The 16541-nt window shown below is 40.5% G+C and overlaps 1 protein-coding gene across 2 annotated transcripts; it reads right to left on the minus strand.

The window, feature by feature from the left end:
* Positions 1-7973: 7973 nt before the first annotated feature.
* LOC139534169 (probable G protein-coupled receptor 85) lies at positions 7974-13825 on the minus strand. 2 transcript variants are annotated; one of them, XM_071333011.1, is made up of 2 exons: positions 13414-13825; positions 7974-12332 (listed from the first exon to the last, which is right to left on the minus strand). In XM_071333011.1, the coding sequence occupies exon 2, from the start codon at positions 12175-12177 to the stop codon at positions 11044-11046; it is 1134 nt and encodes a 377-aa protein (XP_071189112.1). In that variant the 5' UTR covers positions 12178-12332; positions 13414-13825; the 3' UTR covers positions 7974-11043. The 2 variants fall into 2 exon arrangements, with proteins under 2 accessions (XP_071189112.1, XP_071189111.1); XM_071333010.1 differs by having other exon boundaries at positions 13573-13823.
* Positions 13826-16541: the final 2716 nt, after the last annotated feature.

Genomic DNA, 16541 nt, shown 5'->3' on the forward strand with positions numbered 1-16541 from the left:
TCTGTATTGTTTTAAAACATTTGCCAGAAACCTACAGTAATACTGTGTCCCATATGACACACTATTCCCTATATACTGTATATTCACTATGGGCCCTGGTCAAAAGTAGTGCACTATGAATGGAATAGGGTGCCATTTGGGATGCAGTTGATTCAGAACTCAACTGGGTGGTTTGTACTGCATGCATAGAGGAGCCATGGGCAGGATGACTCATCATGGCCCTGGTGCTTACTGCTTAGCTCCGGGGACATTGTGTTACAGACAGCAGGACTGACTGTATCACTCTCCTCCTCTCCATCATACTCATAAACAAACGTGTTTTCACCCGTATTTATGTTTCCCAATGCATAGGCAGAATTAGTTTAGGATATGCAGTACTTATCAAACATTCAGTGGTGCATCAGTGATGATAGCATGGTATGTATCCATTGTATCCCAAGCCAAAACACATCTTTTTCAAGAAATGTCTATAAGTATCCAGCATCGGGTACATAATGTAAAGCAAGTCTTGACTTCCTACAACCACGGAATAGCCCGTAAAATCAAACATTTCCGAAATAAAGTGAAGAGCATTTGCAAGCTGGTATTTTGGCGAATGTACAAACTCCAACGGAAAAGTCATAGGGCTAATGAATGTTTTGCCCTCACGTAATCCAATGCCAGAGATTGATGTGCACAATTTGTTGAAGTGCTTCTAATGATAAAAAGAGCTAGGATGCACAGAACTGCACAGAACCTCATATATCAATTCAACAGCTTTGAAAAGAGAACCAATGCTCAGCTGTGCCATAGCTCCCTATTCAGAAACAGTAGCTCCAAAAACGGACAATAGCACTTCAAAATACAATTGCAGAATATTGCATAACAACGAACACACTGTTTGTACAAAACTCTATTCATTAGCCTTAGGCATGATTATTCCTCATCAAATATTACGCAAATCCTCATTAAGGTTTTTTAGTAGAGTGCAGAAAATGTTTGATTCGTTACAGCAGGTTATCTTTTTCATTAGCCAAAAAGATGAATCATTCAGTAACCACACACTTTAATAACAGAGGCTACGACACTTTGAAATAATGTAATTGCTACGACTGAACAAAACGTGCACAGAGGCTAGGTGTTTCACATATTCTGGTGCACATAAAACATGATAGAAACGTGAGTGGCATGACAATGAATCAATGTAGGTGTCATCCTTCAATGTCAACGTCAACGCCAACAAGGCAAGTTGTGAACGCTCTTATTTTGTAATAGATAGATGACAAATATACAGTACGTTGTCATCTGTATATATTAGCTCACTTGAGTCATTTCATTTCAATTTCATGAAAATGTTCACCGTTGCTTGTGTTCATTTGTCAACACACATGTACAGCATATGTATGGGCAGGAAGACAAAGAAAGAAAGCCCTGCAAATGCTGTCTTCCACGCCAAACATCATCCAACATGATCAGCACAGTCGTTCAAGTCACATGATGTTTGATCCTGACAGCTCATCCGTATCCAGGGAGATTGGTTTCATTTCCATGCACACTCAAACATTCTAATGAGGATGTGCTGGAAGACACAGAAACAGTAGCGCTTGCTTTAGCACAGGCAGGCCTGCCAAGGAACTCAACTCATCAGCATAGCTATATACAGCTATATTCTCCCATTCACCTCTCAATGCAAGCTAGCAAGTTTCCATTCACTAATCACCTAGCATGACAAAGGTTGTGTGCTATAATTATGGCGAATTATGATGAAGTCACATGGTGGTAATTGTTTAATGTTTGTGTCAGTTGAGGGGGAAGCGGGAAAGCTCCCAGTTCTGGTCTTTGCTAATTTCACGAGTAGATGAGGATGAGGAGACAAGCTCAGCTCGCAGCTATAGATCCGGGCCCTAGACCCGAGCCGAGCGTGACAGGCCTGACTCACGAAAATGAGATATTTCCCAAAACAAAAGGAGAGAGAGAGAGAGAGAGAAACAGAATGTGCTGAACAAGAAGAAACGAGATTAAAAACCCTCCAAAGCCCAGTGATTCACGACAACACATGCAGAATTAACAGGATCAAAAAGCATGTATAAACAGGGATGCATATTTTCACCACAATGTAGTAGCTACTAAAAAACATCATATTACATTAGCAATAGATCAAAATCAAAACAGTGAAGCAAACTGGATAGAATTGCTTTCTCATATAAGGACACGACTCTATAGGCCTGTGTTTTGCGGAAAATATGCAAAAGATACGCATGCACAAAGCAAAAAAAAATATTATTTGCGTTCACTGGGTTTACATGTGAATACATGCATAAATGCAGGACTATCTCTTTAATATTATAATACATTCAATTTGTCCTTCAAATAGATACACTCCTGTTACGCAATATGAATGGTTTACATGTTGTAAATAGACGCGGTAATGCATATATTTTTGCTTTTAGCATGTCACTTGCCCTCCGCAAAGCTGGTTTTAAGGAGTATGATGTTTCTCCTTCCCCAAAGTCAATAATACTCCATGGGCAGGGAAAACCTCTAAATATTTCAAAACAGTTAGATAAAATGTTTGCAGTAGTTCTTGAACTGTAGTAATGTATCTCCTTCCAGATTTGATATGTTTTTAGTACGTTAGTGACAGTGAAATAGGGAGCACGTACAGCACGTACACTTGTTGCTTGCAGGGAGGTTTTCTTTCACTATATAACCCACAATCAGGGATACCCATTCAATTTTCATGTGACCTAAATATTCCTTTTCATCTGCTGACTAGATATTTTCCACATTTCTCCACATTTCACACCAGCACATCTACTGTGTGTTAGACGAAATTCATCTCCGTAACCCAAGTTACAGTGAAGATGATAATCTATACAGACAGAAAGACGACTCACTGGTCTCTGGATGTTTAATCTATTGGGAAAAAAGACAAGGCTATCATTAGGATCTGAGTCAGAAACACATTCAGTGAAGATGATGACGATGATGACGGAGATGACTACGATAACAATGATCGTGACGATGGTGACATTTTGTATCAGACCCATTGATTTCCCCATCAAGATTTGAACAGCACGATGTGTATCATGGGAGACTTTAATCTAGCATGAAAGATGCAAGTAATCCTTGTGCGGATTATACCAAACCAAGCTAAGCCAGCATTCTCCACTTATTCTAACATGCAAACCTCACCGGACACGTTTGCCTGCGCAAGCTTTAGTATTTTTTTTACACATACATGTTATTCAATCATTTCACACACACCGCTCGCACGTGTGAACGAGTAGAACTAAAGTAGAACTTGTTTCTATTTGAGACGCGCCACGCTCTGGATATCAGGAAGATACAAGCCCACGTGGACGCTTGAAAGACAAACGAGGAGAGATTAATTAAAGATAAGTAACAAAAAACAAACTAGGTTTCCCTTTTTATCTGTGGATTAATCGTCAGAGTAGAGAAACACAAGATTTTGCATGACTCCAGGTCCAAAATTCTACAAAGAACCAGCTAAAAAGAGGACCATATGCATGTCAGATAAAACAACAACTCAATGTTCATCTCCCAGGACAAACTAGCTAGGAACAGCTAGCTAGCTAAATGTCCATCAATGTCTCATGTGTGTTTCGACCTGCCCCTAAATTAATATAGATGAATAATTGTTTTTGATATTTTAACCTGATCGTGTCTGCTACGTATAGACAAAATCAACATGCACACGCGTGCGTATGGCAGTGTAGTCAGCATGTAACTTTAGAACATGGTAAGACAGCATGGGCTTGTCCACCATTCTCTGACCAATATCCACCCACAACCTCAGTTTTCAGGGTCTATGATATTCTGCATACCCCTAGCCTAGTCCCAAATCTGTTTGTATTTTAGTCAACTCCTCTATCATTTGCTGACATATCATAACCTACGACAAGGAACACAACATTGGCTGAACCACGAATTGACTCTACCAAGCTAGCCTACCCTTGACTGTGCCTGAGTATACACAGTGTGTTTGCACTGACCATCCACTATGGCTGGTGGGATCATGAAGTAAGGTAAAACACCACAAAATGGGGCCAAACTGGTTGAAATGGTGGCATGATCAAAATGGTTGTAATGATGTCATTTCAACCAGTTTTGACCGCTGGGACAAGACAAGACTGATACACAGTCTCCATAGCCCCATAGCCCCATAGCACCATAGCTCACCCCCCAAACTGATACATGGCACCCTAATCCAGCTTGCAGGTGAGGAGGACAGAGAAAACACATCACCCTGACAGTGGCATCCCTCCCCAGGTTGCCATTGAAGTCCATGTCTGCACACCACCACAGCAAGTAAATAAATAACAAGCCAAGTAAATAGACAGATACACAAATACTGTGGGTAAATAAATAAATAAAGTCGCCCTCCTGCCTGTCAAAGTGTTGTCAAGAAAATACAGCAACCCCAGAAATATCCTCTGCCTTTACCAGGTGAGAAGTGAGTGATTCTGCCCAGCCTAAATCCCCTGCAAGTTTGTGTAATGTATCTCCTGAAAAAAAATGATCCTTGTGCTCCTCTAAATCCTACATTAGAGAAAAAAAATGCTGTTTAAATATTAAATATGCAAGGCGAAACCTTTGAAGCATCATCCACAATTTAATCAGTTAATATTTAAAGCGGAGATATTCTTTCTTTAAGCCAGAAGCATGGTGGCATGGTGGCCTGGGGAAAATAAAGAGTGTTTAGTTGGTCATTATAGACAGATATCTTCTCTATCCATCACGCCCACATGCACATCTATTGGAAAAAACATCTGCTTTATCATTTGTATTCAAAGGCCTGAGTTCCCCATAATAGATATCAGCTTGTCAGACGATAAATACAGCAACACATTTTCAAGGCCGGCCCCTAGGGAATGATAATCATCATCTTGTATTTTATAGCTCACTTTCATTCCAGCATCTCCATCTACCATATTTCCCTTTCCATCAACCACCCGCTATACATATTATACATCATATTAGACAATATGTTACATTTATATTCAACCACACATATTTTTAGGGCCAGCTTGTCTCTAAACGGATTTGAACAGCATCTGTCCAGCTGTTTTGTTATCAGATCACAACAGCTGAACTTGGCTGGTTTAATACCATAGTAGCTTAAAGAAAAATGACAATGAATTATGAATGGACATAAAGAGCAGAAAGAACCTTACACTTTAAACCTACATTAATTTTTAGAAAGGCAGGCAAAGCCTCTGGTGTGAAACCCGATGCATTATTTCCCCTTCACACAGTGTTTATAACACACACATTACACACAGTAGGATGCAATGATCCCCACATTATCATTCACTTACAGTATTGATTAGCAGTTTACACATTAGTCATACAAGACAGTAGGCTATAGGGTGCATCCTCGTAAAGGAAAATAATAACCCTCTGGATGCTAGACCCTGGTAGAAACAAAATTGCTGCAGCTCTATCCCTGGAAACATCGATAACTCTTAGACATGTATGTGATATTTTACAAAGGAGGCTGATGGAATCAGGGACGTTGAGGCCCCTGTCGTGCTTTATAGCGTGTTCTAACAGGCCAGTAATGGAGTGGCCTAGCTCCCTACTGCTTTGTACGGCCTGCGTGATGCATTGGGGAGGGTACAGTAACACAGAAAGGCCACAAAGAACAACACAATGGCACTTCTAGCTTCTAGCAGAGCCACACATGGCTGTATGTGTGATATGTGGAGTCATGAAAAGCAAAGAAGTATTCTCCCTTCACTTTCCTGCGCCGAGTAGTTTGTCTTGTCATGGGCTGAGTCGTCCACTCCATTTCTAGGCAGTTTTCCATTTCCGAGCGCTTGTTGATAAAGACCCTTTAACCAAGCTTTAATTAAGAGCTGGCTTGCATTATTTTTTTAAAACACTAACGTTTGCAAAAAGGCTGCCTCAGATGAATTATTCCCCACCAAAAAGCAAATGTGTCAGAGTCAGATTATCAACTGAGGATCTGGGGGAGACTATGTTTTCACATCCATTGGGCAGTCCATGAAAATTATACTTAATACCACTGAGATATACAAAGACTTTGATTCTTCATTAGAAGATCACTGTCATTTTAAGGGTAGACCCAAGAGAAGTTCTCAGATCTGAGATGAATTCCTTTCCACCATCAACAAAATCAATGGGAAAATGCTTTTCAAAGTAACATTCAATGTAAAATATACATTCACAGTGATACATGGGTAAAAGAAAGGTTTGATTGTAATATTTTATACTGCCGGTAAATACTTGGGCCAAAGTATTCTTTGTATTCTGTGCTACACAGTTTCTTGTGAAACCACCACCATATAGCAGACGTTCAGTCAATACCTTTTACAGATAGGTGAAAACAAATTCAAGAAGACCCAATAGACAATGTGATGAAATAGTCCCATTACTTTCATGATCACAAACGGCATGTTACTAAATGAACCTCATGTGATAGATGATAACCATTGCAGTCATCCCTGGCCCATAGCTAAATGTGACTGACCGGCTCAAATCGGTCTTAAGTAGCAAAATTTGATTTAAATTATTTTTTTATTTTTTACATTGGATAAAATTAGAGACTCAGAGCTACAAAATGGTTTAATAGTATATCATACACTGCATTTAACTCATGCAAAATGTCCCAGTTAAAATCCCACAGCCACAGAGCAACCACTTCAATCCTAGCTCCATATAAGACAAGGTTGGGTTTGCCTCATTTTAGTCCTCTCACTCCTGTCAAAATGTCATAACATTTCATTAAACACTAAACAAAACAAGACTGCTGTTACTGAAAGCAAACAAACACAGTGTTAGATACAAACTAGGGCCGATGTCATTTCTGGCCATGATCTATTCCTGACAACCTCCCATTATCAACATAAAATGGTCTGTAATGATTGCATCCAGAGAAAACTGACAAATGCAAATAGATTGCAAGACCCATATAGTAACTGACAGACCTTTTGGGGTGTACTAATGACATCTCCGACATAATTAGTTGCTTACCTTGCTATGCAAAAAGGCCCTTAAAAAGATTTTCAGGTCAACTGCATCTTCGCAATTTGGCTGTCTTGTTTACAAGCAAGCTTTCCATGATTCCAGCATCATATTTTGTGTTCGCAAGCAACTGGGCTAAGGTCATTTAATAATTTTTTGAGACTGGCATAGAAACGAAGACGCTTAAATACATGTTCCACAAAAGCAGAAGATAAAACAGTGAATGAATGGGAAGCCTTCAACACAAATACAGCATAAAACTCAATTCACTATCAATACATCTAGACAAAAGAGAAGCAGATTGGCAATTAGAAATGAATACAAATTGAATAACTAAAATATAGTTGTTGCATTCACCCCCTTTGTTTAGGCAAGCCTAAATTAGTTCAGGAATACATTTTGACATAACAAATCACATAATAAATAATAGGGATTGACATTATTTGTTCATGACTACTCCTTCCTCTGTCCCCCATACATACAACATACAGTATGTAAGGTCCCTCAGTCAAGTATTGAATTTCAAGCACAGATTAAACTACAAAGACCAGGGAATTTTTCAAAAGCCTCATAAAGAAGGGCAGTGATTGGTAGATGGGTAACAATAACAAATCAGACATGAAATATCTCTTTAAGCATGGTCAAGTTAATAATTATGCTGTGGATGATGTATTAGGCCACCCAGATAAAACAAAGATAGTCTTCCTTCTGAACTGAGCTGCAGCACAGGAAGGAAACTGCTAGGGAATGTCACCATGAGGCCATTGGTGACCGGGGCAGACTAGTCGCTAAGCCCATGTCCATTGTTAGCCCAGTGGACCTGTCTAACTTGGGTTTTTGTACAAAATAATAATTATCTGGATAATAATGGGGGCCTGAAGGACTAAAATGGTCCGTTGTTGGGTCATTTGAGGAAAATAATGGACCGGTGTGTTAGGTATGTGTCACGCTCGTTATAATGAGTGGACCAAGATGCAGCGTGGTATGGTTCCATCCTCTTTATTTTGAAGTGAAACTCAAAGAAAACAATAAATGCAAAACGAAACGTGAAGCTGCTATAGTGCTCACAAGCAACTATACATAGTCAAGATCCCACCAAGCACAAAGGGGAAATGGCTGCCTAAATATGATCCCCAATCAGAGACAACGATAAACAGCTGCCTCTGATTGGGAACCATACCAGGCCAACATAGATCATTATTCACCTAGATAACCCACCCTAGTCACTGTCACGCCCCAACCAACATAGAGAATAAGCAGCTCTCTGTGGTGAGGGCTTGACAGTATGCCAGGGCCGATTTCTGATCCCAGTCCGCCCCTGATTGGGGATTTTAAAACAGCTACAGAGTTCAATGGCAACATTGTAGTTATTTCACAATAATGACCTAAATGACATAGTGAAAAGAAGAATACAAATATACAGAATGCATCATGTATGCAACAAGGCATTAAAGTTATACTGCAAGAAAACATGGCAAAGGAATACACTTTTTGGCCTAAATGCAAAGCCTTATGTTTAGGGCAAATCCAACACAACACATTACTGAATAACTGCCTCCCTTTTTATAAGCATGGTGGTGGCTGCATCATGTTATGAGTGCGCTTGACATCGGCAAAGACTGGTGAATAATTCAGGATAAAAAGAGAAACGGGGTGGAGCTAAGTACAGGCATAATCCTAGAGGAAAACCTGCTTCAGTCTGCTTTACACCAGACACTGGGAGAGGAATTCACCTTTCATAGGGACAATAACCTACAACACAAGGCCAAATCTACACTGGAGTTGATTACCAAGAAGACAGTGAATGTTCCTGAGTGGCCAAGTTACAGTTTTGACTTAAACCTGCTTGAAAATCTATGGCAAAACTTGAAAATTGCTGTCTAGCCATGACCCCAAACACCTTGACAGAGCTTGAAGAGTTTTGAAAATAATAATGGGAAAATATTGTACAATCCAGGTGTGCAATGCTCTTAGAGACTAACCCAAGAAGCCTCACAGCCGTAATCAGTGGTAAAGGTGTTTGTGACATATATTGACTCAGGGGAGTGAATACTTATCTAATCAAGGTATATTAGTGTTTCATTTTTCACAATTTATAAAGAAATCTTAGATTTTTTCCCCCCATTTTGACGTTAAAGAGTATTTTGTGTAGATCATTTACAAAAAAATCTATTTTAATCCCACTTTGTGACAAGAAATCCAAGAGGGGTGAATACTTATAATACCCACTGTATTGGGGAAGTACTATGAAACTGTAACTAGGGAAGAGGATTTATAGTTTATTTCTTTTGATACAACATAGATTATCAGATGGGATGGAATCAAAAAAATCTAAACAAGTGTTACAAAACATCAGATTAAAGTTTTGGATTTTTGAACAGTGATCAAATCTCTTGACTTGGTCAAACATGAAGGCCAGATTGAACATGAAATCTCTGTCAGTGAAAGGAAAAAAACAAGTTTGCAAAATGTAAAATTTTATTTTCAAAAATTTAAGCAACAGATTACACAGTTAACTTTCAGCAAATGCAATCCTAATTTAAACTGTACTCACATTCGGTACTTCAAAATGAAAGACTCACATACTTACACACAATCTATCTATAATATACAAAAAATAATACAGAATAAATATTAAAATGGCCACAAGAGAAAACGTAAGTTATTGAAAACAATCCGTAGAGAGCAAATGTAGGGAAAGTATAAACATGACGGTATGCCTTAAATGTTTTTTTCCTTTAACACTTTTTACAAATTGTGCAAGATTTCATACTAAGGCTCTGGTCTTGAAGTGACAGTTGTCTGAAGATTCACACACACGTGCCCACACACACACACGCTCCCTGTGCTCTGAGCACTCTGTGGGGTGTACATAGCAAACCTTTGCAGAATAAACAATGGGCTGCTCTGCTGAGTATATGACCTGTGATGCTTATGAGAGTGGACCAGCTTTTTCAAATGAACATACACTTCACATGGATGTGAAACGAATCAAGGACTTTTCAGGAGTGGATAAGAAAACCCAACAACTGAAAAACAGAACAATATCAGAACCATTAAGGCAAGAACACCTGGAGTGGCTTCAGCAATACTGTAACAATATTTCAGTGTTTAGGTAACATGGATGTGACACATTTAAGTATATCTTCACTGTCTTTTTTAAGGTTCGTTTGTTCTCAAAAAGCAAGGTTTTTATCCAAACATCATTTAATCTGTTTAGTTTTTTTTTCAAATGTGAGCAGATTCAGAAAAATAACTATTCCAGACAATAGGGACTTATGGATCATAAAACTACAAGAAATAATTTCTAGATTTAAGTTGCAACTTCAAAACCACACATCATTATTCCCTTCATTTAAGCCCCCCACCCCTGCCCCCCTCACCCCCCAAAATAAAAAAAAGATATCACTTACATTAAAACCAATTTAATCCTCTTGTGAAGGTGTATTCCAACAGTTAGTCACCCAACATTGTTTTGCTTTACATACAGCGAATGGGGTGTCTGTTGCAAATTAAAGCATTCATTGTTTAGTTAGAGGGAAAAACAAGTTGTCCTTGCACCTTGCAATGCAACCGTTGATCAAAAAAAGCATCTTTACATCTTCTTTTTAGTGCAACTTTTAAATGTAAAACAATTCCAGTGACTCCTTAGAGGAAATCGTTTCTTAGTTTTCTGGGGGATTTTCACCGTAATCTTTTACCTCACTGAATTATCTTCAAAATATCCAAAGCAAGGGGTCAGTCCTTTGTTTTTGTAGTTTCACCATTTTTTTTTCTTCTCTGCTTCTAAATTACCTTCCACAGCAGTTGTTTACTAGAACATAAACATAGGAAGGGTTCTCAGCTACCTGCTTATTTCATTCCCTTCAACCTCCATGTATGATGTTCAATCACAGAACCAAGGGAGTGATTGACAGTCCAACTTCTGCCTCAGAAGAGAGGGGAGGAGGAGGAGGAACAGGAGGATGAAGAGAAAGAGAGCTGTACAATGGGACAAAACCCAAATTGATGTCAATCAGTGGAGGAGTGGAAGGAAAAAAACAACCCAAGCCTTCATATAACGCAGTAAGGTTCCCTAGGTAACCTGGATTTTCTGCAGTAAAGGAGAGTGGTGCTGAAGCAGCGCCGGAGCTCCCTGTTGGAGAAGATGCAGATAAAGGGGTTGACTCCCGCCTGGGCGAAGCTCATCCACACCGCCGCGGTCAGGTACCCCCCTGGTACCGCGGGGCCCCTGGCAAACACCCTCCAATAGCAGGCCACTAGGTAGGGGCCCCAGAGCGTGAGAAAGAAGAAGGTCATGATGAAGTACATCCTACTTATCCTCTTTTCAGTCTTAAACTCGTCCAGCACCAGCAGGCGTCGCCGGCCCACTGCATTGCTGTTCTGCCTGATCCCCAGCAGGGTGGGCGGGGTGGGGCCCCTGCCGAACCCCGCCAGCCAGTTAGCCGCTGCTTGGCCGCTGGCCCCGGGGCCATGGAAGGTCCAGTTCTGGCTGACGGCAGGCACGAACTGGACCGGTTTCATCTTCCGTCGGTCATGGACGAAGAAGATTAGCTTGAGGTAGACAAGCTGGGTGGCCAGAAGGATCAGGGCGAGGAGCAGCATGAAGCCCAGGGAGTCGTTGGCTCTGAACGAGCGGTGCTGGAACGTACACTGGTCCTCCTCCCTTATGAAGGAGTACGTCCCCACGTCCAGCACCGGGGGAAAGGCCATGGCCACCGACAACGTCCACACCATGCAGATAACTGCCAGACACGTCCAGAAGGTGAGCCTCTTGGTGTAGAAGCGGTGGTGGGCTATGGCCAGGTAGCGTGTCACACTCACACAGAAGAGCATGAACGCTGTGTGAAAGCAGGACAGCACCCCCAGGAAGGCTATCACTTTGCAGGTAAGCGTGCCGTACGTCCAGGTGGAACCATTCTTGACGGAGGTGAAAACAAAGGGGAAGCAGATGGCGGAGCGCAGAATGTCCGAGGCGCACAGGTCCAGCAGGAAGTAGTACGGTGCACGGTGCAGGCTCTTGTCTTTGACCAGTAGGATGGAGATCAGGAGGTTGCCAACGACGCCGACTCCAATGATAAAACCCAGGGATGTCAGTTTAAGAAACGTGGCGAGAGGAGAGACATTCTGCAAGATGTTGTGGTCCCCTGCATGGCTATAGTTCGCCATAGATGGAGGAGGGATCATAAAGATGTAGTAGCTTCAGCCAAGTATCATTATCTAGAGGCGGCAGGGGGAGGCGATAGATCCATTTGTTGTGCTTTGAAGCAGATTCCCGGCTTGTAAGCAGCCTCTCTTCTACGGCATCCTTTGTTCTTTTGTCTCATCACACCTAAAAATACCTGAAAAATACCAGCCACCGATCAGGATTCACTCATATTCTTTTTACATTGCATTGCACCCTCGAGCCTGTATCTGGGTGTATGATAAACTACAATTCCCCCGAGCCATTGTCATTTATTTTCCATTTTCAGTTGACTTGCTCATTGCATTTATAATGGTATGCAGTCAGTACAGAGCAGTGCCCTAGCTAGAAAACTTAAGTCTACAGATGAGCTTAATAAAACACAAGCATTAATCCTGGTTACAATAATAGACTTTCTTTTATGGGCCACCCTTTTAGAAACCCTTTTAGAAAATACAAGCAATATTATGATAAGACAACGTTTTAAGTCACTATTAAAGGGGAAATGCATATCATCTTATGTCTGGTAGGAAAGGGGGTAAACAAAAGGGTTTCGATGTTAGTCCGTTTTATTATGTCGTAAAACGTGTTTAACATTATGCAGCAAGAAAGCTGTTGATCACACCCAAAGACCCTGCAGAATTGATCTGACCAGGGGATGCTTACAATAAACTCTGCCTGTGCCTTCATGATTTGTTGAAAATTAACGGATGTTGCATACAGAATAAAAAGCATCCATGTTTTTGTCTGGTTAACCGTTGACTGGAATTACACGGCAGACGTTATAATAAACTATTCACCTGATTAAGGCGGTTTATTGACCTGGGCTTTTATCTATTTCCCAGCTCAGCTTTGATTTTAGGCGATAGACTATCGAATCTCACGAGCATATTAACAAAGAACACCGTCTAGTGGAAATTATATTTGATACCCTATGAATAGTTTACTGATGCTTATAACAATGAGGTGATAAATCCAGTTCGGGATTTCGATGCAAATAAATCACGAATTAAATAAACAATTCAATACTAGATAGCTATGCAAAAACTTGGCATATTCCTTTAAATTTTTTATATATATATATCAAACAAAGGCTATTCGTGGCGGTTATTTTCCGAATTCTGTCATTATAGCAGAGATGCACTTTTAAGCATTATCTATCCTTCGGGTGAGCGTTATACGAGCGGTTCCCATGCATTTAGGTTGGAATTCATTCGATTACAATATATATTTCTCACCGTTCACTGTTGGATTGAACATTACAGTGTAGCGAATCCGCACGTCCATTAGGCAGAATCATTTCCAAGAACCCGCTATGAATTGAAGGGAATCCAAAACCACAGAAAATAAGCCAATAAAAATCGAAATAACTGCTAAGATATCAATTAAAAGCATACCTGTTGATATTCCTTTTGGTTTCCCTGGAGCGTATTTACATTGTAGAAGCCACTTTTCTGTAAAAAGCTTGGTTTGTTGCCTGCCTGCCCTTTTACCACAGTGAATATACAGTAAACGGAACAGACGGAGCATGCGCACTGATCCTATTTGTGATCCAAGACGTGTCTTGTCTCTTGTTGCAGCACTATAGTCTCTCGTGGCAACATCGTCTCAATGGGTGCAGCATCACAAGTCCCTCGTTACCTTCGTCAGTCATTATAGCCTACAGTGGGAGAGAGTGCGACTGGATCACTCATTCTGAGATTCATTGCAATAGATTCCCATTTCTGCATAATATGCGTTTAGGTTATAGTCGACCTATATAGCTTATCAATTCTACTAAGCCTATAGGCGGCTCCCACGTTCCTATGCACTAGACCTACACCCAACACTAATTCAGAAGCAAGGATTAACAACAATCAAATCCAGTAGATGTAAAATGTGGTTTTTAGATAATGCTATATTACATTGCTACATGTATCATGTCATAAATTAATATGTAACAGTAACTGAGGGGTTAAACTAGGTGATGGTTCACCTCAGGCTAGACTGACTTCTCATACGTATAATTAACACGCACTTTATACAGTATGTGTGTTGGTGTGCATGCAAATAGCATCTTCGTTATAATTGTAGTGCTTTTCATTTCAAGGTTATGTCAGTAGAATACAGTGATGTCATACCCCACACCCACAGGCTACAGACTATTGCGAAAGAATATTGACTGGCAACATCCATGCAACCGCTGAAATATTGTAAATCTTTCATTGTTTATGGATTGTTGCTATTTTATGAACAGTGTTGTGTAGGCTTTTCTATAGTCTAGTTCAGGGGTCACCAACGGGTCATGGAGAGCCGCAGTGTGTCGAGGATGTTGTTCCAGCTCAGCTCCAACACATCTGCTTCAAATGACTGTGGTCTAATTATTTTAATTGGCAGCGGTGTTTGTGCTGGACTGAAACAAAAGCCTGCATCTCTCCATGACCCCCCTGAGCTATATCTTATGCTCAGGGGGGTCATGGAGAAGGTTTTTTGGTATGGAGAAACTCAATACTAGACCAGTGTTCAATCTTTACACTGTCTGCACTGTCAATTGTTTTACAGCATAGAAGCTAAGGACATTACACTGATGGTTTAAATATTAGAAGGCTACAAATTCCCTTTTGTGAGCAATATAGTAAAGGACACTGGTCATTTACATGTATGTGTGAAATGAAGGACCCGTGACGCAATTAACAAAGGTATTTATTTTCTATCAAGCGGATGTTATAACATTGTTAGCAGTGAAAGCAGAACAAACTTTAGCTACTGTGCTTGTAACAGTTGACAGATGGCAATTCACCTGGCATGGCAATGTCAATATTTCGTGAAAGGACAGACAATCATCACACTCTCTTTGGAGGGACATACATTATTTAGAGGTACAGTATCTGAAGATATTCAAGTCCAAGCAAAATCAAATGTTGTTGTCATATTAAGGTAACATAGCCTACTATGTATAGTCCAAAATGTGTCATGTCTCAGGGCCTTGGTCTTATTGTGATAGGAAGTAACCTACAGGTACAGGTATGTTATTTGGTCCTGCAAATCCAACAGTGCGCATGCTCCCAGTTCCTGTTCTCAAATTCCTGGTTTTGTAGTTCATTGTTTGTCTTCTTCATTCAGGCAACTTCGTACATTTCAGCAAAATAAGGCACACGACTCTTGTTCCGTCAGTCGAAAATGACCCAGGATAGTCAAGATACTGTAGACCGCGTAGAAACATTTCCGGATACAGGCCAGCAGCCAGTCCCTCGAGCCGTTTTGTTTTCTCAGAACTGTCCATTTCTCTGTCGTGTGTACCAGCCGATGCACGCGCAAATGCCCACCACCGATATGGTAACCCCGAGCAGAAGTGCAACGGCGTCCCCTCCGTCAAATGCCTCCGCGGAGGGAATGAGCGAAATAAACATCACCAACAACATCGCTAGAACTTTAGGGAGCTCGGGCATGGGAACCATGTTACTTCCAGTGCGGCTCAGATGATTGTTGTGACGCACGACGTAGTCAGATGATATGGGCGCATTTCCTCATTCGTCTGTCGACCAATTAAATTGCTGCATTATCAAATTGTTTTGCCGCTCGTTTTCACTGTCATACGGGATTTGTATAGTTTTGTTACACATTTACACTATACGTACCAACCAAAAGTTTGGACACACCTACTCATTTTAGGGGTTTTCTTTATTTTTACTATTTTCTACATTGTAGAATAATAGTGGAGACATCAAAACTATGAAATAGCACATATGGAATAATGTAGTAATCAAAACAGGTTTAAAGAAATCAACATAGATTTTAGATTTTAGATTCTTCAAAGTACCCTTTGCCTTGACAGCTTTGCACACTCTTGGCATTCTCTCAATCAGCTTCATGAGGTAGTCACCAGGAATGTGTTTAAATTAAGAGGTGTGCCTTGTTAAAATACCATTTGCGGAATTCCTTTCCCTCTTAATGTGTTTGAGCCAATCAGTTGTGTTGTGACAAGGTAGGAGTGGTATACATAACATAGCCCTATTTGGTAAAAGACCAAGTCCATATTATTCCAAGAACAGCTCAAATAAGCAAAGAGAAACGACACTCCATCATTACTTTAAGTCATGAAGGTCAGTCAATGCGGAAAATGTCAAGAACTTTAAAAGTTTTTCCAAGTGCAGTCGTAAAAACCATCAAGCGCAAAGATGAAACTCGTTCTCACCGCCACAGGAAAGGAAGACCCAGAGTTATCTCTGCTGCAGAGGATAAGTTCATTAGAGTTACCAGCCTCAGAAATTCCAGTCCAAATAAATGCTTCACAGAGTTCAGGTAACAGATAAATCTCAACATCAACTGTTCAGAGGAGACTGCGTGAATCAGGCCTTCGTGGTCGATTTACTTCAAAGAAACCACC

This window comes from Salvelinus alpinus, chromosome 11 (genome assembly GCF_045679555.1).
Source record: "Salvelinus alpinus chromosome 11, SLU_Salpinus.1, whole genome shotgun sequence".
NCBI classification, from domain to species: domain Eukaryota; kingdom Metazoa; phylum Chordata; class Actinopteri; order Salmoniformes; family Salmonidae; genus Salvelinus; species Salvelinus alpinus.

What these genes read in the sequence shown, in the direction of transcription:
- LOC139534169 (XM_071333011.1), bottom strand. Translation starts at nt 12,177, where the DNA reads ATGATCCCTCCTCCATCTATGGCGAACTATAGCCATGCAGGGGACCAC.